This window comes from Pterocles gutturalis, unplaced genomic scaffold, assembly GCF_000699245.1.
Source record: "Pterocles gutturalis isolate BGI_N339 unplaced genomic scaffold, ASM69924v1 scaffold1198, whole genome shotgun sequence".
NCBI lineage: Eukaryota > Metazoa > Chordata > Aves > Pterocliformes > Pteroclidae > Pterocles > Pterocles gutturalis.
Genome location: NW_010120238.1, coordinates 88,241 through 112,710, shown reverse-complemented (window position 1 = coordinate 112,710; position 24,470 = coordinate 88,241). Strand labels below are relative to the sequence as shown.

Sequence of the window (24,470 nt, the reverse complement as noted above, 5' to 3'; positions counted from 1 at the left end):
GGCTGTGAACACCCCAGCCTTGCCAACAGCACATGAAGGATGCAGCGCAACAGCCTCTTGGATTTTTTTTTCCAGTTTCCTTCCACCCTAGGAAGCTACATAGCCCCAAAACCATTAAGGGAACATTATCAGCACAGCAAAAGCCGAAGAGTTGAGGTTAAGAAATGTGAGAATCAGGGTTGCCTGGCCAACCTGAAATCAGCCCACCCACTTAACGCTCATTAAACAGATCGTTAGCGCATATTACTCCTCCAAGAAATTGCACAGGAAAGCCATGGGAAGGGATGTGCTAGTCCTGATTCTGGTCCCGGCTTCAGCTAAGAGGCCACGCTGCATCGGAGCAGACCCTGGATGTGGAAAACACCAGTTTGGGTCCAAAGGCTATGTGCACGGAGGCTACTCACCGGAACCCAAACATGATCTCGTCGTGGCGCAGGTGAGCATCGTCGTCGATGGACAGGATGGCCTCTGTCTCGATCTCATCCCACGGCAGGAACCGGTTGTTCAGGCTGTTCTTCTCTGTGCGGACGACCTAGGAGATGAACACACAACAGTTACGGTGGCTGTACGCGCCCAGAGAAGAGATTCAGGGGCAGGGGCTGCACACTCCAGCTGCAGCGCTCCAGCATTTCGGCACTGTGTCGGAGCCTCTGCAATAGGAAAACGTTTTCTAAGCAAAAAGCATCAGCTCACTCCAGCTCCAGCTCCCACCCCTCCTGCCCACCTCTGCCAAAGCCAGACCCAAGCCCAGGAAGCCAGGTACCAGCTGTAAGGGCTCTGCTCGCAGTCGCCTGCGCTCTCACGCACAGGAGGGCAGCTCTGCAAGAACGAAGCATCAGCCGGAGGTGGAAACACGGCAGCCACGGCCGGTCTCTCCTACAGTCGCTGAGGACATGTCCCTTGCAGAATTTCTCCAGTGGTGATTGGAACTGAATTGTTTCTGCAACTACCCACGATTTCTGCCTTGGACACAATTCGTTTGCAATTCCTCCCTTCCTCCAAACTCTTCCAACACCCCACTGGGCAATTATTTCCCTTATCCACAGCCACTCACGTGTAAAATCAGAATTTCTCCCTCTTCTTGACTGCCCCTTCCACGCTAGACCTTTTCTCTCCCTTGCTCTTACACTTTTCGCCTACCCTGGCTGATCTATAGTCACTCAGTTCATCCCGGGCGTCCTGTCCCATTCAATCCCTTCCGTCATTTCTCTGGCTCTCCTCTGAACTATCTCTCTTGATTTCAAAATAAAGTCCAGCCTGGTGAAAAGAATAAGGCGTCGCAGCAATAAAACTCCATTAAATAAGATTACATTTGATCACATAAAAAAAGAAGCCCACGCTGAAACCATTAACAGTGGAAAATATTTGTACTGGGGATCTGCGTGACAGCTGGTGCGATTAAATCCCTGCGTAAACCCAGCGTTGGTGCTTTCATCTGTCAATAGCTGCTGGAGGAGGGGGGGAATGGAACATTTGACAAGAATGCATTAAAATATTTCACTAAAGATCCATCAAAAGCACAAACAATTTATTGCAGGGAGGTGAATAAATTAAGCGGCTCTACACTGGGGTGGAGCGGGGCCAGAGCCGAGCCCAGGAGGGCTGCGATGCAATTAGCGCCCGGAGGAGATGGCAAAAGCAGAGACAGGGATTTCTTCCCCCTCTCCCTCCCGAGGTGGAAAAACATGACAAAAATAAGCCCAGCGTTTGTATTTCTTTTCAGAGTTCGCGTGGGCCAGCAGACGCTCCCAGGGATGTCTTCTCTATCTGGGAACCGCTGGAAAAGAGAGGCTATGGGAATCACAGCGGGAATGGGCGATGAAGAGGGAAGCGGGAGAGGAGACAACTCCACACACTGGTTTGGGGAGGCAGCTGGTAAGACTGGGATCCAAAAACGGGAAGGTTTGGAATGGCACAGCCCTAAGGAGCTCAGGAGACCAAGGAAGACCCGGGCACAAAGAGGGCAACGCAGGCTATGAGAAGACCACCGCCGCAGGGGCACCACCAAACCCAGCACACTGCGGGCAGCCCAGGAAAGGAGTCGGGAGTGGTCCCCAGAGGACAACCAGGAGAATTTCAATATTCAACATTCTCCACGGCTGTGTCTGTAACTTGCAGCGGCACCAGGAGGACAGGTTAGCTGGCTCCGAAAGAGGGGACACGGCGGTGGATGGGGCAGCCCACCCCACACACCAGCTTTGTGAAGACTTCAGGATCGGCAGCGACTGCAAAAAGCACCTGAGAGGAGCTTTCACGGTTTCTGGCACAGTCAAGGGCCCTCCAGTAAACTGGGAACCAGTCACCGCTCCCTCCAGCTCAGCAATATAAAATGGGTTTCCGAAAGCCGCACCATTTCTCCTGATGAAGTCTTGTGACCACCAACTTCTTCCTGTTGCTGATCCCGCAAGAAGACGGATGAAGGACAAAAGAAGAGAACCACCAGGCTGAGCAGCAGAAACCTCTCCCTGCCTCACGGATGCGCTGGGAAGCGGACACTCCTTTGAATTTATCAGATTCCTACTCACTGTGGGTCTTCATCTCAGCTTTTCAGGACAGATTTGGGCACCGTGTCTACAAACATCAGCTCATTTCTGCTCCCCAAAGCTGCAGCCGGCAGCGGGGAGGTTTTGCCCCAGCCCTGTCCTGCACTTCACCATCACTTTTAAAGCTCTTTGGCTGCCAGAGCGAGCCCCTGCGGCAACTGGTCGCTTCTGCGTCACCCATTTCCAACGGGACTGTGCAAGAGATTAAAGAGGATCCAGGGTCAGATCGGAGCTTTGGCTGCCATCAAAATCAAGAGAGAGGTGGCGATGTGATGTGTAGCGCAGAGGTCCAACAACCCACCCAAGGGGGTTGGTTTTCACAAGAGCTTTGGAGTCCGGCTCAGCTTCTTGCACCGTGGAGACCTGGACTGGAAGCAAACGCAGCACCAGTTCTGCGGCGGGCACGTTTCAGGTTGCTCCATCACATCTGAAGCTTTGCAGGTCTGGAAGGGCCAGAGTTCAGCTTTTCACAGAAAACAGGTGTACTCCTGCCTTTCATCCGGGGGTGGTGAAGATTGAAGCAGCCTGTACATCGACAGATCCCCAGGAAACACCCAGCACGTTTACTGAGTTGTTCTCCCGTAACTTGCTGAACAATAACATGGCGTAACTCCTGTCAGTTGAGAAAGTGAAGCAGATCCTGCCTGAAACGTCTGAAACTGGGGACCCCAGAGGACAGAGAGATCAGAGCACCAGCATCAAACTGAGCCCAGCCTCAATAAGCCCATTCAACTCATCACATCAGGTCCAGCAAAAGTTAGAACCATCTTAAAGCCTTTGATGCCTTGTTTTCAAAGAAACTCTCCCAATTGACAGCACTTTTAGGATGCAGCTAATTGTCATCAGACAACCAGTCCGTGGCTTTCGCAAAACCCTGCGCTTTCCCCGGGGTGACTACACCAAGGAAGCGCGGGGACCCGCAGGCAGCGATCGGAGATGGGAACGATGGGGCTGAGATTCAAAACCTTCCTCCCATCTCTCTGTCCCCTCGAGAGAGTTCAAGCGCGGTGCCTCCCCAGGCAAGACCAGGTTTTGATCTCGACCGCGTACGCTGCATCCCGAGCCACGGAAATGAGGGCATCGCGTGATTAGATAGAAAATATAACTCTTGAGAAACATAAAAGTGAATTTTCAAGAAACTTTTCTGCTTTAATACAGGCAACTAATCTTGTAAAAACAGGTTAGGGGGAACAGGAAGAGTGTTTGATTCAGGGACTTGAAATATTTCTCTTATTTCTGAAGTTTTTACATTTCCAGGGGCCTCTAAACCCACCAGATTTCTCAGGCATGAAATGGCCATTACAGGCACAAACGTATTCCGGAGTTTATTAGACTGGGTGAAAAAAGAAGGGTTATTGTAACAACAAAATACAAAAAAAGCTCAATCCTCTCCCTCACGTGGCACGAAGTGAGATTTAGGAATTTTTCACCCCCCAAAAAGTACACAGGTGCCGTACCCAAACCCCCTCTCAGTTCTTTTTCAGATTGAGGTCTCAATCTCTCGCTGTTTCTCCTGCCCTTCCATCCATCGCTCTAATGACCTCTTTCTACACAATCTTGTTACCCAGCAGTCTTGAGCCAAAAGCTCTGTGAAAACCCAACAGAAGGTGTTCCCTCAGCAAAGCTGAAACGCTGCGCTCCGGCCAAACGGAGAGTGAGCACTTACCCTTTACCAAGGAGGTTAAAATAGCAAGGAGGACGCGGAATCAGCCAGCGAGCCACAAGAAAGACACAAACGCGTTTACCAAAAAGCCACCTTCCCTTACAGCAAACACTGGGCAGAAAATCCTGCACACAAACTCCAGACTCAAAACCATCCCTGTCTGTTCTGGATGTCTTTATTTTTGTAATTTTGGGTTTTTCCTTGGGAATAATTTTTTTTTAAAACACTTTGTCATCAGCTAAACGGCCCCCAGCTCAAAATCATGAACCTCCTAAACAGTTTGCAACTTTTGAGACAAACTGCAAGACTTAAAATGCCTCCGAGCAGCCGACACACCACGTTAGAAGTTTATTCTCCTTTCAATTCAAGGCGGTTCAGTTCCACAATATCGGGTTGTTTTGGGGTTTTTTTTGATTCAAGGAGCACAAAACCCCACAACTCTATGCAAGCCCATTTGTTCCCGGTGCTGTTCATAGCTAGGTTGGCCAAATGGATCTTAAAAATGTTCGACAGAGCTAAAACAGAGCATAAATCCAGAGGCTGCCCAGCAATAATGCCCCAGCCAATGCTTTATGGCACATTTTTATACATAAATACAAAAATGCAGGAAAATCAATATTGCCCAGCAATCTCCTTGCTAGCGAGGCTTTACGCTTAAGCTTTAAATTAAATGTCACATATAATTTGATGGTGAAAACATGAAGAATGTCTATGCCCTTGGAGAAGTTTTGACAGTTCACCTTAGGAAACTGAATTGATTTCTGGCCAAAGAGCAAACTCTGCACCAAACCAGGAACCTCACTGCTCACGTCAGGTCCTCATCCGAAAAACACCCAGAAGGATGCCCTTAGGATGGCTGATTTGGGGAGACAAAGAACAAGGTCTAGGGAAAAGGATCCATTTCCATCATTCCCAAACACGTGCCAATTCAACCCAAATGGTCTGGGGAAAAATATCACCACAGGAAGAACAGGGATGGGGACACCACGAGTTCCCTTCCACCGTGCGGTTGAGAATTACGGCGCTGAAGACGCGGGAGCCAAACGCATCTGCCTCTTCCGCCTGAAGAGCTGACCTCGATCTACACTTCGAGGGAAAAAGCAGAGCGCTCCTGCCAGCGCAGTCCTCCAGGGAGGACGCAGATTTACAACCCTGTCAATCCCTTCTCTTGGCACCGATTCTGAACGTTTTATTACATTCAGCGAAGCAAGCCTCTTGCTTTGCAGGGGAGTGCCATAGCCACAGGCTCTGGGGTTGTGCCCTTTTGCTTGCTGATGCCCCAAGGACTGACCCACTGTACCGGAGCAAAGCCCTCTGCTGTCCCCCTCTGATGGGGACAGCACTGACCTCAGGTGGGATCTGCCCAGATCCTCATCCAGAGCAAAGCTCCCAACGAGGACCCTGCTGTTCTACTCCCCATGGAGCAGCAGGCAGGAGTTGAGATCCTCTCCACGAACAAAAGGGCTAATGCATCTCCCAAATTATGGGTGAGGAGTCAGACCGCTTGGACGTGACTCCCGAGATGCCACCATCATCATCATCCCCACCCATCAAGGAAGGCAAGATTTGCACATCTGGGAGCTGATGATCTTCATCCCACCCATACCCACAAAATCGTTTCCAGTCGAGCAGGCTGCTTCCCGTCCACCTTGGTGATGGCAGAAATGTGCCATCACACGTTTTTCTGCAGAAAGCACCTGGGAAGCCAAGACTTCTGCAGCTCTCCCCCGTGTCTGCAGGCTCGCAGCGCACGCAGCTGCTCCCGCTGGCTAACGTGGTGAGGAATGCAATTAAAAACCAGCCAAACCAGGCTTCATAGAAGTGAGGGAGGTATGAAGCATCCCTGAAACTATTCTGTAAGCAGGTGTTCATTTTCAACTCCTACTTTGGACAGATTCAGACATCCTCCGATTAAGAAAGTTGCCCAGATCAGCCCTTAAGACCCGCAGACTACCAGATACACCAGGGTCCCTTCCCTTTATGCACCAGCATACAAGCGCTGAGTCAGAAAATTATTTGCAAGACTCCTTAGAAGGAGTTACGTGTGTGTGCAGATTCATGTATACATAAGCAGGATAAATAACTTTTTTTTTTTTTTACTACGGCTGACTCCATTCCTTGCTCCTTCTGCAACCAAGGTGTTAGATCAGACCGGCACTTGCTTCTCTGCAAACGCAACCAGAGATGCAGACGAGGAAGATGACAAGTCTGCCTGGTCCCCTGAAACAGCGGCATCCATGAAGCTGTGTGTTTTTTCCGGGGCGCAGCTGTCAGAACAGGTTTGCACTGACCAGCTGGAAATCAAGCAACAAGTTGGGGATGTCAGACTGGGCTACGGCACGCTGTAAACATCCCCGGCTACGGCAGGGATTTTGGCATCCGGAAAGGCTCCATATGGAAACCACACACCTCAGGTTCACTCTCGTAAAGATGACCTTGATGCTGATTTCTCTCGTGCTCCGTGTTATCTTCCCCCCATTGAACATGTCAGGGAACTGAAAAGAGACAAGAGGCCGGTCCCCAGGCAGGCGGCGGTTGCAGGATGAGAAGCCAAGCTTTCTGCCAAGGCAGCTGCCAAGGAGAAGCCAAAGGAGCTGTTGCCATCGCTACAGATGCCACCTGAAATCTCCGCAGCCCTCTACCCATTCCCAGTTCGATGACGATTGTGTGAATCACGCAGGTCTGACCAAGACCGCAGTCTTTTTTTTCTTGATTTTCTCAGCGTTTCATCACTACCTGCTCCTGGGCAAGCTGAGATGCTCCATAAAAGCTGGCGAGATCGCCGTGGCTTTCAGCCCAGACTTCAGATCTATTTGACTGCCCTTACCGAGGACAACCACGGCGGTGCTTATGGAAGACTATCAACTGCCTCCTGAACGTGCTGCATCAAACTCAGTGGCTCCAGGGTCCCACCCTGCCCACGCAGAACAATTTCCTCCTGCCAACCTCAACTCCCACCATGAGAAAATCCTCCTGATTTGCAGAGGGCAGAAATTCATCCAATTCCTACTGGCCAGCATCCTGCTTTCCAAAGCCAAAACCACACTGAAAAGCACAGATCCAAGCCTTGAGTTCAGCCAGCACTGCTTCATTTAATGAGAAAGAAAAAAAAAATCCAGCCTCACCCAATACAATATGATGCTCCTCCCGGCACGTATCCAGGCTGCCAGGGATGCACGGGTAGGCGGCAGGCAGAAGAGGGGATGGTAGCATGGCCTTTCCACCGTAACCAAATCCCCAGGATGATGCCTTTCCTCCCTGCAATGATGCCCTCACTCCCAGCCTGGGCCCCAAAACTCAAAGAAATGAGTCCAGCATGACACAGGACTACAGGGTGTTGCTGGTAGTTCCCGACGAGCTGCAAATCCAGGGGAAATCGCAGCCCTGCATTTGACACAAGTGTAAACGTGCTGTTAAAGCTCCTTCCAGAAACGTTGCCAGCACTGGCAGATCTTAACAGATGAGCCTTTTGGAAAGAGATGGATGTTCTTTTGATTTTGAGGGCTTATGATAATTAATGTTTAAAAACTTGGCATGCAAAGGCAAAACCATGGATGCAGAAAGCAGCTCTTTGTTCAGACAACGTTCTTTTGCTGTTATTTGAGGGTTAACACGCTCAAATCCAGAAGATGCTGATAAACAGGCATGGATGTGACCACTGCTCTCGAACGAGCCGCCTTACCCTGGCCAAAGCCATCCTGGAGAGAGATCCAGGCTGCTCAGAGCCAGCTGGGTGCGAGGTGCAGCCGTAAGGGGATGCGCTCCTCTCCAGACCAGCCTCTCCCCAGCCCCGGCTGGCTCCCAGCTCCTCTCCATCTCATCCGGATGAGTCCCAAGCCGTGCGGTGCTTGGCTCTGGATGGTGCCCCACCAGCATCTGCAGCAGCTGGGGAAGGTGGAGAACGGCAGGGGAAAGGAGATGGTACTTCTCTTTTTTTACACGAGTTCTCACCTACCCCATACGTATTCTCTGGCATCTCCTCTCCTGCTTGATTTGATGGCACTTGCACCAGACATATCCGTCATGTCTTTGAATATCCACCCGAAACCAGCTCTTCAGAACACTCTTAGCAGGATGTTTCTTCAGTCATCCATCGCCTGATGAGACGTCCCTGGTTTTCACCGTGGCTTCCCCTGGCAATTCTTCACCTTCTTGTTCTCCCTTTAATCCTTCCTTGTAAAGATGGATTGGAAAGTTACCGTTATCCACGTTCTCATGTGTTAATTATTCTGCTGCTCCTTCCCCAGTGCTTCCTCTTCACCTTGAAACAGTTACAGGCCCCCTCCTTTACACCCGGAACCAGCCCAGCTAGGCTCCGGACTCCTGTGCTTTGCTACCTCCAATTTAAGGCGTTTTCAAAATTTGAACGAAAAGGATTTACCGACTATTTTAAGACCCATCTCCAGAGGTATGAAAAAGAGTTTCACTGGAAGGGTATTTAGCTCCAAAGGCAGCGTATACTGCATATAAATTGGCAAAACAGATGCATTTTTAAAATACGCGTAATTAAATAATGCAACATAAAACCAAGCATAAATTATCCCCCACGGAGAACAAAACCACACAGGAAGATACTAGTGGAAATCCTTTTTTAAACTGATATTGTGTCCTTGCACGTAATACGTGCAAACACTTGGTCTCTCTTTAAACTCCTCGACTGCTAGCAGTGGGTTGCTCATCTCAGAGATGAGAAAACAGCTTGTGATACAAATAAAACTGATTATTTATTCATTTTCATATGGGTGCAGCTGTTGCATCTTTCTAGAGAAACTAAAGAAGAACGCTTATTTTAACATTAAAGGGATCTAGACACTCATTTTTATTCTGTGTGTTGCTGTTAGTGGCTGTGCAATTAAAGATGCATGTTGAGTTGTTGTCCGATTAGATTTATTTTGCAATTATTTGTAATTATTTGGTTCCAAAAAACATCCCCGGGATAACATGCTGTCGCTTGCAGTTGAGGCTTTCAAATACCTCATCTCCCATTGCTTCATCTCCCACCTTTCTCAACTCTCTGAAACTCTGCTCTGTGCTTTACATGACAGCTCACAGGGAAAAACTGCTGAGCGGGAGGGGAGAGAAAAGCAGAGCTCACACTCTGGGCTCTCAGGCTGATAATCCCAATTTTGGGGTTGGTGGGGTTTTGGGGTTTTTGGGTTTTTTGCAATTAAATAGGCAATATCCAAAGGTGTGATGTTCCAACAGATGTCACGGTTCTTTATCAATGCTCTTTCAAGTTGCAGCTAGATAAACGTTGCAAACCTGCTTTCATCTGGCAAATCCTGTCTTGGTATTCGAGGCCTGAAAGTGTAGGTGAAATTCTGCCCAGCCTAGAAGTGGTCCCAGAGCTCAGAGCTAAAACACACTGGGGAGACGATGGACGGCAGCCAGAGTGTCTGTACCAAAAGGATTCAATGCAAGCAAGGGCATATGGACACAATTATTTGTCTTCTGTAAGACAAAGTAAGGCAAATAAACTAGAAACATCCTGTCTGCAGGGTTTCTGCTGCGATTTAAAACCATGTGGCTGCTTTTTAACAAGCTGGTGCCGTCTCTCTTTCCTAATCTTGCAGGGCAAGCTGTTAGGCTGACAAATCTTTGTTAACAACTCCAAGATCTTTAGATGGAAATAAACTGTTGGAGGATTTTCAAAGGTCAGTCCTATACGATAGGAATGTTCCCCTTCCAGATTCTAAGTCATGAAAACTGACAAATTTCACCCACAGCAGCATCAATTAAGTGGTGAAACAACAGGGTTATATACCTAAGGCTGAGACCCAGGAGTTCGAGGCTGGAGAAGAACAGCTTGACAGTTATTTTGGCAAAAATATTCAGTGTTCCTGCCTCAGTTTCCCAGCTGGGCTATGGAGATGGAGTGCTCACCACAGGCGCGTCGGGAGATGTGCCAGGCCAGGGACAATCTTGGTGCTTTGTCCTCCTTGGAAGAGCCAAACGAGAGCCTGGAGCAGCCTAAGAAAGATGCACAAACTGCAACTCCCTGACCTTATTGAAAAAAAACCCAAGCAAAACCCAAAACCTTCTAAAGTATTGAAGCCCTTCACTCTTAAAGACGCCACTTGCTAGTTCACGCACTTCTAAATTCATTGGAAAAGACACGCTGCTCGTCCCCTGGTCCGTGCTGAGAAGTCTGGCAGCAAACGGCCTCAGAGCTCAGCGATGGATCCGCGAAGGGCTGTCACATCTCATCTGCAAGACGGAGAGCGTGTAAAAGTCAGCAAGGCGGTTTAGCAGCACCCTTGAGGGCTCCTCTTCTTGCCAAGCCATCAGCTGCCGTGCAATAGCAGGTCACCAGCATCGATGGGAAGGAAACGCAGCAATGTCTATCCTAGAGATACAGAAATACACAATGGAGAGTCGGAGCATCTCCAGTGGAAGAAGAAAGTGCTGGAAACCCAAGGGATGCGGTCTACGGGGATTATTGGAAATACCTTCTTTCTGTTCGCTAAGTGAGGCAGAGCTTATCTTTCCACACTGTGCTCTTTGGCTGATAGCCCGGCTGCTTTAATTAACAGAGACTTTCCTCAGTGCAAATCCTCAGTATTGTTGTGCAATTACCTCTTCAGCAGGTTCCTTCTCTTCCTACCTGGTATCTGTCAAACAGGATTTCCACTACAGCAGTAAAACAAAACGCCTGGCGGAGCAGGGGCAATTATTTTGAAATTTGTTAAAACAGGTACATCTCACTGGAATACATACACCCAACAATGGTGGGTGATGTTCAGCATTTAAAAGCTGCTGTGGCCCATCCTAGAAGAGCTTTTGCAGAAGCATTCCTATCTAGGGGCTGAAGGCATCCAAATGAACATTCTAACTCAACTAATGGAGGAAGGAACTGGGGTCAGACTATTAACCTACCGAGCAGCTACTAAAAAAGCTGGTATATAAACTTGGTATACAAGCAGAGTAAAGAAGCCATCAAGCTTGCAGGGAGATTATTTTTTTTGATGGGAAGAGGACAGAGGATTTATTAATGCTTACGTGGCTGGAAGCAGCAACCATAAAGAGCACTCAGGCACGCAAACCCACTCTTGGCTTCCAGGTTTATTCCAGATTGGAAGCTTTCCAGGGACCTCCGAGATGAGAAGGCTGAGACCTCTCTGGGAAAGTTCTGATGGGTCTGGATGAAATGAAGACAGCTTTCTGCCAGCGTATCTATCCTCCAACCCATTATCTAGAGATGAGAGCTCCTCCATGTAATGTTAGAAGAAGAGAACTAGCAAACCCTTACCACGATTCCCTCATCAGCCTTTTCTCTCTGTTCTTGTTGTTTCATGAGTACAGCTCATCAAGAAAAGCAATTTCCATCAGCTCAAATATCAGAGAATAGGGTTGGGATATTACCCTGAATGTGGTCAAATAAAAGGGAAAGGCATTTTCCCCAAACACCATCTCACCTCAGCAAGCAGTAAATGTCTTCTCACTCAACATGGCAGAACCAGCTGATGACAAACCAAGATACAAGCCCCAGATGAGTTTCTGAGGATCCTTCCTCTGCTCGTAGGCTTCAATTGCTGGATCCTAAATGCTGGAACCCTTGGCTGAATCTTTCTTCACCTGGTCCATCCTCACACCAGCCCATGGTCTCCCATCCAGAGGAGCAGAAGGCAGCACCAAGAGGAGCACCATCCTCACGCTCTCCAAGCCATGGAGATGTTCTTCATGTTCAACATCGTGTTCTTCAAAGTCTGGCTTGTCCTGAGACTTTCACAACTTAGTGAACTATTTCAATTTCTGCCGCTAGCCAATTAAAAAGTAAAACAAAATTAAGGAGGAACAAATGCCTCCATCAAGTGGTAGTTAATCATTCCTGACAATCTGTGGCTGGGATGAATACAGACGACCATAGCCACCTCCCACAACCCACAGTATGGGCTGGGAATTAAGGACCAGCATGTGTTAGAAATTACAGAGTTCAGAGGCATAATTAAAAACAATTCCTTTTATAAATTTCTGATAAAATAAACCTAATTATTACCAGCGTGTTGAAACCAATTTGCTTTGTAACCTGCATTCAGAGCAAGAGGAAAATGAGCCTTATTGCAAAGAATTATCTAGCTTACAGCTGTTCCATTCCCCAGAAAAGTGCTTCTCTTGTTCCCTCTCAGCTCTCTTCTTCCACATTGAAAGATGGGGCTGTCCCTTACTGCAGAGATAAGGCAGCTTCCCACCAGCCTAGGCTCCGGGCAGCTCGGGAGATCAAAGTGACGATTACTCCCTTCACATCAAAGTTACAAACCGAACCTCCCCGCCCAGAATGCTTTTAATGTCCAATGTCGAGAATAAAACCCAATTCCCTTCCCTGCACAAACCTGAAAAAACCCCAGAGTTCAATTCAGATAAGCATTCAGAAACCTGAAGACTTTGCCAAACTATTTTGATCTGAGTGTTATCTGGGAAGCCTAAGAACAGCTTCGCCAGATGTCCCATCTGTCTGCTGCCAGTAAATCCGGGAATAGGTGAAAGCAGCGTTTCTGTGAGCTTGTAAGGAGATGTACAAGTGCGTCCTTAGTGACCAGGGATGGCTTTCTGTTCTCTGTGCCTCAGTTTCCCTCTGGCTTATAAGCAAAATGACTTTAGCTCCTTGCTTATGGTCTTTTTTCCGGTTTCAGAAGGGAAAACTGCAGGCCTTGCTGCTTTTTGGAGAGGGGAGCGCTTTGTATGCACGGCACGGCAGGGAGATCCGTCATGCTTTATCGCTCACGACAGACTTTGATTTCAAGAAAATTGAAGCAAAAGCATCCATCAGCTAGATAAGAGAAGGCAGCATCTGCTTCCTCGCCAGATACAGGCAGGTACCGTGGGGGAAAGGGGCAAGAGCCTGTCCAGGAGGTGAGTAATATTGTGGCTGCTGTGCTGCACCATCGCCAGCCCACCTCTAAACTTGGGAATAAGTCACCATCTTCTATTTGAGAGCTGCAATATCTTTGCCGATCGATCCCACAGACCTTGGGGAGGCATCTGTGAGCTACACAGGGCACGTAAGAACAAGCAGAGTGATTAAAACCTCCCTCTTGCTCCTCATCTCCTTCTCTAACCTTGTATCCAAGAGTTACCTTCCTCTTCATAGCCTTCTCGTGTCCTTCACGGCTGCCTCCTTGATGACCCAATGCCCCATGAGGTTGCTCCTGTTCCAGCAAACTTTAACAACAGAGATTTTCTTTTCACCCCATCTATTTAATATCCACAAACCAAAGCCAAATTCACAGCCTCGGTGACTACAGCTCGTTCCTCCTCTCCTGTGCCTTGTGGTACCCGCACCAAGTTATAGCTGCTCTGGGAGATGGGGCTGTCTTCACTTCACACACAAAGCAGCCTGGAGAGAACACACAATCAAGTCATTCTGCACAGCCAAATCACTCCAACCAAAGTTAAAACCATGGGAAGAAAGGAAACGCAGATTTTGGGGCTTTATTGGAAGAAGGGTGTAGCTTGCAACGAAGCGTGTGTCAGCACACAGTGCCATGGGAACTAGGGTCTGCAATAAAAAAGTCACAGAAAAATGAAAAGAAGGTGCAAACGGAAGGAAAAAATAGAGAAAATGCATCCACATGCTCAGTTCCTCCCCATGCTTGTTTCTTTGTATGGAATAATATTATCTTGCTATTCAGCAAATGCTAAAAGCAGCAGGAGTCCAGCCCTGGAACAACAACGTGGTATTTTGCTGCTGCACCGACTCCAGTGCCCAGTCCTGTTGTGCCACTCTTGTCCCCTGGCTGTTGTCACAGTCTGCTCTGGAGTGGAAGGTGTTCTAAGGATGCACCGACAGCTTTTGTGTTGACGGTTAAAGGCTTCAACACAGGGGGACCGGCCCCTGTGACATTTTCAGGCTTTTATTTGTGAGAAAAACCATCTGATTGCACACATAGCAGTGTGCCAGGATGCTGCCCTCGCTTGTTTTCCCTCCCCAATGCCCCACAGTAACGCCTTCCCTCTGGTCACCAACCCCATCAGCCGCATCCTAAGCCCAGGGAATTCAGAGAGCTGAGGCTACGATAACATTTTGTCTATGGAAAAGCTATTACAAACCAGCATACGGCAAATGAGAGAATTAAGCGCTGGTTTTAGGCAACAGCAGCGGAGTATCGCGAGGGTGTCTGAGTTAATATTCAAAGCGCAAATCCCTCCGAAGTCGGCGCTGCCTGTTACATTGCCAGCGTACGTTCACGCATCGCTGCACCTTCGCTCAGGCCCTGCAGCGACAAGCATCTGGATTTTAGCGTCGTAGGTAAACTAAGCAGCAAATTTGCTCCTTCCTCTTGTGCTACACAACGGTAAAAATACAGAGACAGCAAAACTGGCATGGATTAGAGCAGTGACCCGCCTCTCCAGCAGCACCGTGCTCTGCAGGCAGCAGGTGGTGCTCCGTACCCAGCAGCAGCACACGGACATTGCCGTGCAACGTCGCCCTGCCTTAGAAAATTGCTCTCATCCAGAAATTTAACTCGTAAACCTGTGATACACTGCCGGTAAAGCTGGTGCAATGGATGGGGGCCATTTAACCCATGGATGGTGCTGATCTCTTGTGTAAAGGGACTCAGCACCAAGAACCAAGGTGATTATCTCAGCTGACAGTTACAGAAAGCACAGCCTGAACTGTTCCTTCTGGAAGCAAACCTGTAGCTTCCCATTCCCAAATGGAAACCAGGACCTGAAATAACTTGGATAATTGGGTAATTGGATAAATAAATTGGGTTCCTCCTGATTTTGCACACAAGAGTTTTATTCTCTTGTTTCCACTTTGAGCCTTCACCCTGGATCCCACACACCACTCCAGTTAAGCTGGAGTTACTGGCGACTGTGCAAGCTGTTAGTTTGCAAGGCTGGCTCTGCTCTTACCAGAAAACCAACGATGATGTTGAAGGACAAGCAGGGAAACTCATTCTGCCACCATGGCACGCTGCACATCAGTGTTACAGTCTGACCAGGTTCTCTTCCTCCTCTTCTTAGCCAGAAGCATTATCTAGGGACTCAGTCATGCTCCTTAAAATGGAGATAGCAAAGCACCTTCAAATATTTTTGGGAAAAAGGATGTACAAACCTAAGGATGTACAAACCTAAGGACGTGCAAAGCTAAGGATGTGCAAATCCTTCAAGCAGCGAGCTCAGCACAGTACGGTTGTACAGACGCTGCCCCAACAGAAGGGAAAGTCATGACAGCCTTTCTCCCCCGACTGCTCCTGATTAACAAGTGGCATTTCAAGGGACGACGTGGCCAGCCAAACAGGTCTGCAGATGCAGCAATGCTTCCGGATTAGAAATTTTCCAAAGATTATTCCTTTTGAAACAAGCAGCTAAATTGAATGAGCTTTCTCAGCCGGCCACCAAGCCGGCAGAAAAGGACGTTACGCCACTGGAACTGGCTGCAGAGATCAAAGCCAGCTACTTATTCTATAACAAAGCTGAAGGAAAGGATTAGTCACTGCTGAAAGCCACAGGAGCTGGCCTTGGCAGTGAACCCAGCTAAATTGCTCAGAAATGCCTCCAAGCACACACCACCTCACCCCGGAGGAAGAGGAGAAAGCAAACCGCAGCAGGGCTTTTCCAGCCACGGCTCTGTCACTGACCGACCTACCCGCACGCAGAAAAGAAAGAGGAGGTGGAAGTTCAGGCTGTAATTTCTTAGAACAGGGTGTAAAATATTGTTTTGGGCTGAAAAAGGGTTAGCTCCAGGTGTGGGAAGCCCTTCTGCAGCTCGGCCAGGCTCACAGGCAATGCTCCGCGTGTGGGCTTCTGAAACAACCCGACCAAAAGCCAGTCGTTACTGGGAAAGCAGGAGAGATGTTACACTGGCTCAAAACAAAGTAAAAACCACAGTTGGATAGTCCTGATCCGACCCACCTCCCTCAGCAACACATCCCGATACAAAATCTCAATTATCAGCTAACAAGGAAAAAAAATGTCACTTTTCCTCTGCCTCCAACATACGCAGCCCAACCAGCTCCAACCTCAGACAAAACTACGTGGCTTGAGAAGTTTGCCACCAAACATTCAGACGGTACCACCAGCCCCCAGCCCGCGCATGCAAAGTGATGGATTTGAGACCCGTAATGCCAGCAGCCACCCTGAGCTGCATGCAACGGGCTCAGGACAGGAAAAAAAAATAAGACAAGCCTTGAGAAATAAAAGAAACGTTGTTTGGAAATCACTGCTCCAGGTTCAAACACCCCTGCAAAGAGGTGAAGCATGTCCCCACGAAGCTGTCTGTCTTCCACAAACCTCTCTCTCATGTTGCTTGGACCTCCACGGCCTCTGGCAAGCAGAGATCACTGCACTGGCAACACAGAACTAAGCCCTCGCAGTGTGAAAGCAGCGGTTCCTCTCTCTGGCTGGCAAAACCTTTACTTAAAATGAGATGTTTTCTCCTTATGCTACTAAGGACAGGGGGAAAAAAAAATATGTTACAAATGTACCTTTGTCCAGTTTAAGAGACAGACTGACCCGAAGATGCTGGAATCGGACGGCAGAGGGTGAATACAATGGGCAAATAATTTTTTTTACTGGAGATTATAACCAAACCCAGGGTCTTCCTGAGCTCAGTCTTCCCTTTCCCGGTGTCCTCCCATCTCCAGGGCATGACACACAGGCTGAGAAATGCGGGCAAGGGAGGAGGGCGGGCTGCTGAGCACACAGTTTGCTTTCCTGGCTCTGACTGCAACTCCTGGGGGGCTGTAAGGAAGTTTCTGAAAGGGAAATAGATAATTTAATTGCTGCATTAGAGGCTCTGCGGCTGTTTTGAGTGCAAGCTACTCCAGAGCTTTATCACCTCGCTGCTCAAGGCTTTGTGCTTTCCCCGCTGAACCGAGGGCAGATGCAGCACTGGCAGCCTTCTGAAATACATATTAAATACATTAAAACAAACTCTCTTTGGGTAACTCTGGCTGTTCAAGCTCCACTCATTCTTTTAGGTGTTCAGGATTAAAACTAGAGAGAAAAAAAAAGGAAAATAAATCCTGTCCCCCTGTCCCAATCCATATCCTGCTCAGAGCTGCATGGAAGATGGAGGGTTAATCAGCTCCAGAGGATCTGAATCATAGAATGACCCGGGTTGGAAGGGACCTCAAGGATCATGTAGTTCCAACCCCCCTGCCTGGCAGGGCCACCAAACATACACATTTACTAGATCAGGTTGCCCAGGGCCCCGTCCAACCTGGCCTTGAACACCTCCAAGGACGGGGCATCCACAACCTCCCTGGGCAGCCTGTTCCAGGGCCTAACCACTCTCCTAGTAAAGAACTTCCCCCTAACATCCAACCTAAATCTTCCCTCCTTCAACTTGTATCCATTTCCCCTAGTCCCCTATTGTCGGCAGATCTTAAGAGCTGCTAAAATCACAGAGAGAATTTATTAAGCATCTGGACTTGCATCTATGCTGCAAATTTGCGGCAGAATTGCAAACAAGTGCCCTACAGCAATCAGAAAGCAGCATCACATCGGTGCTGAGCTCACTGCAAAGCCCAGCAGGATGTGAATCTTCTCGGGGGCATCTTATTACCATCTGCGTGGGCTGGATGCGTGGTTGCCTGAGTGTTTTGTTTCATTTGTTTCCCTTTGCTTTTACTCATGTGGCTGAAAATGCTGTCAGGGAATTGCAAAGCAAACAGGGAGGTTACTCCTGTCACCTCCCGTACGCTATTTAGAAACCCAGAGCACGGAGATGCTGAAAGGGAGGCTGGAAGGCTCTACCCCAAGACGCAGCCAGATCTTCTCCTTAATTTCTTCTTTATTCCGCCACTGGAAATCTTTCCAAGATCAATGTGTGTGCAGGGGAAGTGCGGGAGCAGCAGCCAAGTATCACCACCTCGCTCAAACTTTAGTACAGCCTTTCCACCTGTTCAGAGCAGGATTTAATCCCAATTCCTTTCCCTTTTTCTTCCCTGCAAGCATGGAAACAGCAGCAGCACTCACCACGCCAGGGACTTCAGCAGCTGCAGCAAAGCTGCGTGCAGGAGGGCTCCTGCCCCTGTGCGAGGGAGGAGAGCTCACCTGCTGGCAGGGGTCAGTGGTCTGGGGGGTTTTTCAATCCTGGAGCTTTGCCAGATGCCACAGACATCGTGCAGGATGCATCAGCGCTGTGTGAATGCTGCAGGGAGGTGCTCAGAAGTGAAGCCGTGGTTGCAGCGTCGCTGCTGGCGCTGGTAGGGTCACGCTCTGCAGGTCATTCTGTCTGGGGAAGTTCTCCTCATGCAGTGCTAGAGACGCAAACGCTTGCAAAAAGCCAGTTTTTAAGCTTGCAGAAACAAGATTTCTCACTTACAACCTTTGTTTTTTGCTGCAATACTATTTAATTTGAGATAGGAACAATTTTTACAGCTCAAGTCCAGCACAAAGGCACTTTAAATTAGAGGGTGATCTACCTACCTCTGCTCCAGGGGCAACCTTGAATGACTACACACACAACTTTAAATTATATTTGCACCTAGTCACTCCAGGCTCAGTACAGGGCCAGAATATTTTATCAGAGACTTCTGTGCAGCTAAGGAATCTTACTGATTTTTCAGTAAATTATGCCATCACAAGAAATCTATATCTAAGTACAAGTTTTTAAAAAATCAAATAAATTCTGTAGCGCTGTTTATCTCATTATCCACGAAAGATTCAGAGATCCAACGCAGCTTCAAGCTTTGCTCTTGATTAACTCCCAGCCCACCAGGGAAAAGAAACCACACAGCCTGCTTGGGAAGATCAGATCACAACCAAGCAGCACAGTTTGCCAACCAAGTTTCAAGGAACTGATGGATGAACAAACTGCCCATGCAGCAAGGCTGAAGGAGGAACCCCAAATCTCCTCTGGGTGTTCCACAAGCACAAAGCCACCCAGCTACTGCTGGTGGGACTTGGGACTACATTCTGCTTCCAAGGGCTCTTCCAGCCCAGAACATGCTACACACGTTTCTTTGTCTCATTAAGTTGCGATCCACCTCAAAAATCTTCTGGTTTCGGGAGCTTTGATCGTGGATCACGCTGACGCGCACGGGCTGCTGTTGCGCTGCTCCTCGCAGGCAGATGGTGCCTGGACCCACTTCAATCACAAGGCGGGGGGGACCCAAACCTGCACCCATCCACTTCGCTTTCCTTCGCCTTTCCTCTGCATAGCTCTGTGCTTTGGGATTTGAACGCAGCACACTTCCCTGCACCTCAAAGTTACTGTAATGTATTTATTACACAGAGATACCGGCTTCAAGATCTGAGAGAATTGGATATTCCCCATCAAAAGCCACTTTCTTCCCCGTAAGGAAATCAAATTCACAGCTCCGCAGCTTCTTTTGACGTCAGCAGTCATAAGGGCTTGTGTTTCTTACCAACCCCACGTACCCACCTGCTTCTTCCCCCAGCTAGCGCATCCCACATCCCAGCTGCCGAGGCTCCACCGGAGCCCCACCTCTGCTCCCCAGGTTCTTGCTGCCCTTCTCCACAGCAGCTCTTAGGATCCGTCACTGTTTGATGAAGCCCAGATAAATTTTTGTATCATTACTGTACTAAACCATCCGTATAGATGTATCCTACAGACTCCCAGCAGGATTCAAATACCTAGTCTGGACGCGGATTTACCAGCAAGCACTTTGGTGGGACTGATGCCTGGAGGCTGCAAAGGTTTAAGCCTCCTATGAGAGATACCAAGAGACTCAGGCTCTTTAAAAAAAAAAGGGGATTTAGAAAATGGGAAGAAAACATACCTATGATCAGACCAACACGGTCCTTCAGAAGGACCCCAGCAGAAGCTCACTGTGCTCCGGCTGTTCCCCAGCCCTTGGCTGTGAGCACAACGTTACCACCCAACACCCCAAAACCGACGGAGACAATTTCCTCCTCTTGGACGGAGCGGTACTGAACATCCCCGCCATGGCACACAAACCCCAGCGTTCGGCTCAGAGGTGACACGCAGCAACTCGTGTGTCAGAGTCCCCAGAAAAACCGGTGGGCCTCCAACACAACAGATGTGGAGATGAGAGCAGAGTAAAACAAGGCATTAATGTCCATCACCAGAAACGTATTTTTCTTTCACAAATCAGACCCATTAGCAAACCCAAGAAGAACAATCCCCACTCTTCAGCTCGGAAGGAGTACACAGTTTTCCAGCAAACACAATGCAAAGATTTTGCAGAATTCAGGCATTCAACAGGACTAATGTGAAAGAATATTTTGCAATTATCCGAGCGATTTTCTCTCCTCATTGTCCCTGGACCATAAGGGTTTTTAAATGTGAGCAGAAGGATTTATTCATCACAACAATAATAAAATGAAATATTAAATCAATGAATCTCTTTGCATGAAGCATAAAGCTCACATTGCTATTAAGCTTAGGAGCGTCCTGTCACATAAACCACACGCAGTTTGTGTACTTAAGTACCATCTCCCTCTTTTCTTTTTCCCTTCCCTAATTTGTAAGGCATTATCCTTCCATTTGCCTCTATACACAACTGGATCCAGACAACACAGCGTTGCTCCGCGTTAGTGGCTCTACGCCCATGCTCTCTTTTCGAGGGCACGCAGAGATTTATATTTAATATGGATTGGTAACAATGGCCAGGGCAGAAAGTTATGCTGGGATGACAGAGAAGTCCTACAATAAATACATACAGAAGTAATCATTTCGGGAGAATTAACTCTTTACAAACAACACCGCCAATGTGCAAGGGAGTAGCTGGGCATGAAAATGGATGTTGGGTCTTCGAAGGTGTTGCTTCTTCAGTTTGGCTGGGGAAAAAAAATCATCAACCCAAACCTAAGCAAAACTCAATCACAACGTTGGAGCATGGAAGCTCTCACGGTCACGTTGGCCTTGGCTTTTATCTCCTTCTCTGCCATCCTTTGCAATTTAAAGTGATAAATGACTTTTGAGGCCCTTGCAGTAGGCACGGCTTCGGTGGGTCCCTCTTTTGTTTGGATAAAGGATTTATCTGGTAAAGCGCAGAAGCAGTCACTACTTGGGTATTTATAAGGTGCCAACTGTTCTTAAGTGTGACACTTAATGAGCCTAAGCAAGATTTTCAATAAACAAGAATCTCTAGCTTTAAGCCCTGAAATTCGTATTAGGCTCCACACAAGCAATTACAGTTTCATGAGTGTTTAACACCCAGCACCTCTACAGATCCCGTATTTTTACAGTTTAGGCTCTCACGTGTATCAGCGCCTGTATTTCGTAAAAAACAAATTCTCTCATGACAGCAATTCATCTCGCCTAAGTGCACCCATCCACAGAGCACAGCTGTGCGCCTCTGAACATCAGCCTTCCTTCAACGCCCGCGAAGAGAAACCGGCGTTTCTAGAGCACGAGCCACGGCGTTCTCATGCAAACACCCAAATTGGGCCAGATGAGTCACACCTGTCACCTCCTTGGTTGTCTCTGCTGATAAAAGAGTTCAGATCAGGTACAGACATCTCCAGCCACACAAGATAGACGCTGTCCTAGATGACTTAAGCAGAGCTGACACGCTACGGAACATCTACAGCCAACCTTAATGCACACACCCCACCAGGAAGCGACACCAAAGTAGCGCCATTGTTCTTACCATGATTGGGACGCCAATGTCTGGCCACAAGAGATCCTCCGAGGGAAGCTTGGGAGAGTTCCACACCACCACAACTTTATTTAAGTACGGGAGACCGTTGAGCCTTTCTAGGGAGTTCATCAACACTTCCTCCCGCTCGTAAGTCAACATCACCACTGTGAACTGCTCCCGGGGGACGTTGCCACCCAAAGCAGCCTGGAACTCCTTCCCAGAGCCACCTGCTCCTCCACCAATTGGTCGAAATCCAGTTCCAGACCCCAAAAATTTTGCTTCTGATGGTAAAACAGGGTCAAAGGGAGTGTAAGGGAAGAGGTGGAAAGGCCCTGGAGCAGAATTCCAATTCCTGTAGATGTCCATTGCAGTGAGGGTGAAATTGCGGAGATATTTGGGAGACGCATAGGGTGGTTCTGTTTCCACAGGCCCCAAGTCCAGGTCACCATTGTCCGCCATATTGGGGTCTGTACCAGCAGCCTTGCCAGACCGGTGGGGAATCTCCACAGCGGTTTCTTCTCGGATAGGAGCAGCCGGGATTTGGATTCGAGTCCTTATGATAGCTAAGACTGTGCTGAACACGTTGTCAGAGGTGGAGAAGTAGGTCTCCCATAAGAAGCGGCCCTGCCTCCTCATGGCAAGGAGATCGTTGTCAGAAATGCTTCGCAGAAGAAAGTGCACTTCTGTGATACGTGGCTTTGGTATGATTAAGGCTGCCTCGTTCCACCGGATCACATCATTATAGGGTAGCTGAGCTTGCTCTCCGAGAACCACCGGGATGGCTCCGACTTCCAGAGCCTCAAACAGTCTCATGGCACACCCGGCGGAGATCACTAAATGGGTGTCCCCTGGGGTGATTATCAGTGCAAAAGTAGATAGCTTCAGTAGCTCTAGTCTGTCGTCCCTTTCTCCACACAGAGCCCACTCAGTGGGCAGACTTGCCTTAGGCTGGTTCTTACAAGTGAACTCCACCAAAACAAAGTCCAACTTGCTATCCTGAACAGCCTTCAAGGTGGTGATGATCCGATCGTCGTAGTCAGCTGGGGCGTTGCCTTCTATCTCCTCTTCGAAAGAGCGAACCTCTTGCAAGCTAGATCTGAGCGACTCGATCTTCTCCCCCTGGAAACTAAACAGATATTTACGCTTGACTGGCACCTGGGGAGGGATTTCTAGGAAGTTGGGTTCAGACATAGCATGGACCAGAGGCGATATCACAATATCAAACCCCGGTCGATACTGCACATCGTAAAAGGTGGACTGGGCAATCATGGCGCGCCCTGTGCTGATGTTGTAAATGAAGTTCTGAGTTTCCGATTTCCTTGATAAATTGATGATGAGATGGTTATGTCCATCAGTCCTCCAATATGGCAAAGAGTGCAACTGTTGCTCTAGTTCAGTAGGTTTTGGCATTACGGGCTCTTGCATTTCCCCCACTAAAATTATATACACACAAGCAATATTTGCATTTTCAGTAACATAAACATTAGTTCTGACAGTCGCCTCAAAGGCTTGCTTAATTAAAGGGTCTAAGGAACTACCAAAAGGGTAATCGTCACTGTTGTAGACATAGACTGGAAAGCCAGATGTCAACGGGCAGCGCGAGTAGTCAAAGCAGTTGTGTAGCCTGCAGTTCCGGTTGGATTTTGGCAGGGGGAACGTCACGTCGTCTTTGTCTGGCAGCAGCCGGATGGGCAAGGAGAGCTTGGGCTGGTTCTGAGCCATCAGCTCTTTGTAGGAATGCTCGGTCTGGCTGATGACATTCTTCAGCTGCAGCAGGTCCTGCTTGGCATTTTCAATGCTCTTTTTGCAGGCCTCAATCTTCAAGTTGAGCTTGGCGATCTCGCTGTTGAGCTCCTGCCGCTTGGCCTCCAGCTGGAGCAGCTCCTCGCTGACCGACTCGCGGATGCGGCACAGGTCTTGCACATGCTTTACCTCGCACAGCTCGTTACCGGTCCGAGGGCCAAAGATGCGCTTGCCAGCATCGTCCGCGTCATCAATGGTGGTTAGGTAGTAGTGGGCAATAAGGGGAAAGAAGACAAGGATAATGAAGAGGGTGAAACTAAGCCAGGTGAGTCGAATCCGACTGGACCATCTCAACACCCACGGCTGGCCTCCGTTCCCCACTCCCCCATTCCGCAACATCGTATATCCAGTCATGAGTTCAAAAGTCGCTGCGTGCCCAATCACGTTGGATCAGTAGCCATACCCAAAAGAGTTTTTATAGCGAGTCTCTCTCGAAAAAATAAATCTTACTGTGCCTGCTTAACGAGAAGCCAATAGAAGGGGAATTTCATCTTCTTGTCGTTCTGACAGCTTTACGACAGTCATTCTGCTGCAGGCACACCTTTTGAACCCATTAGACTCACTCATTGACCTTCTCACCCACCCCCAGCCCACCCTTGGTCTGCAGGCAACCGTTGCTGGAAGTGTCACAGTGCTGTCATGGTGATTCAAAGTCTCAACCAGCAGAAGAAAAACACAATGGGATCAAGCCAAACTTCACGGCTGCTCTCGACATCCTGCGTTACCATCCAATGAATATGCAGAGGCACCAGCCATTGTGGAGAAGGAGTCAGAAGAGACTCGTACGAATGTCAGTCTCTCTTGTCACTGCTGCCTGGCTGATGCTCTGCCATTCCTACAAGAGAACAATCACATATTCAGACAATGCAAACAAAATGACCCCTTAGTCACCCAAGACTTTGCTAGTTTTTCAAAACAACTGTCCCCTCTGCAAAAGAG

General features: G+C 48.5%; 1 protein-coding gene across 1 annotated transcript in view; it reads right to left on the bottom strand.

Moving 5' to 3' along the window:
- The window catches only part of EXTL3 (exostosin-like glycosyltransferase 3), a 29,202-nt gene extending 5,317 nt beyond the window's left edge, over positions 1–23,885 (bottom strand). The window contains exons 1-2 of the mRNA XM_010076815.1: positions 21,738–23,885; positions 405–532 (exon numbers count right to left, since the gene is read on the bottom strand). Coding sequence (XP_010075117.1) covers positions 405–532; positions 21,738–23,885 — 2,276 coding nt within the window. The remainder of the gene's footprint in view (positions 1–404; positions 533–21,737) is intronic.
- Between the last annotated feature and the right edge of the window lie 585 nt (positions 23,886–24,470).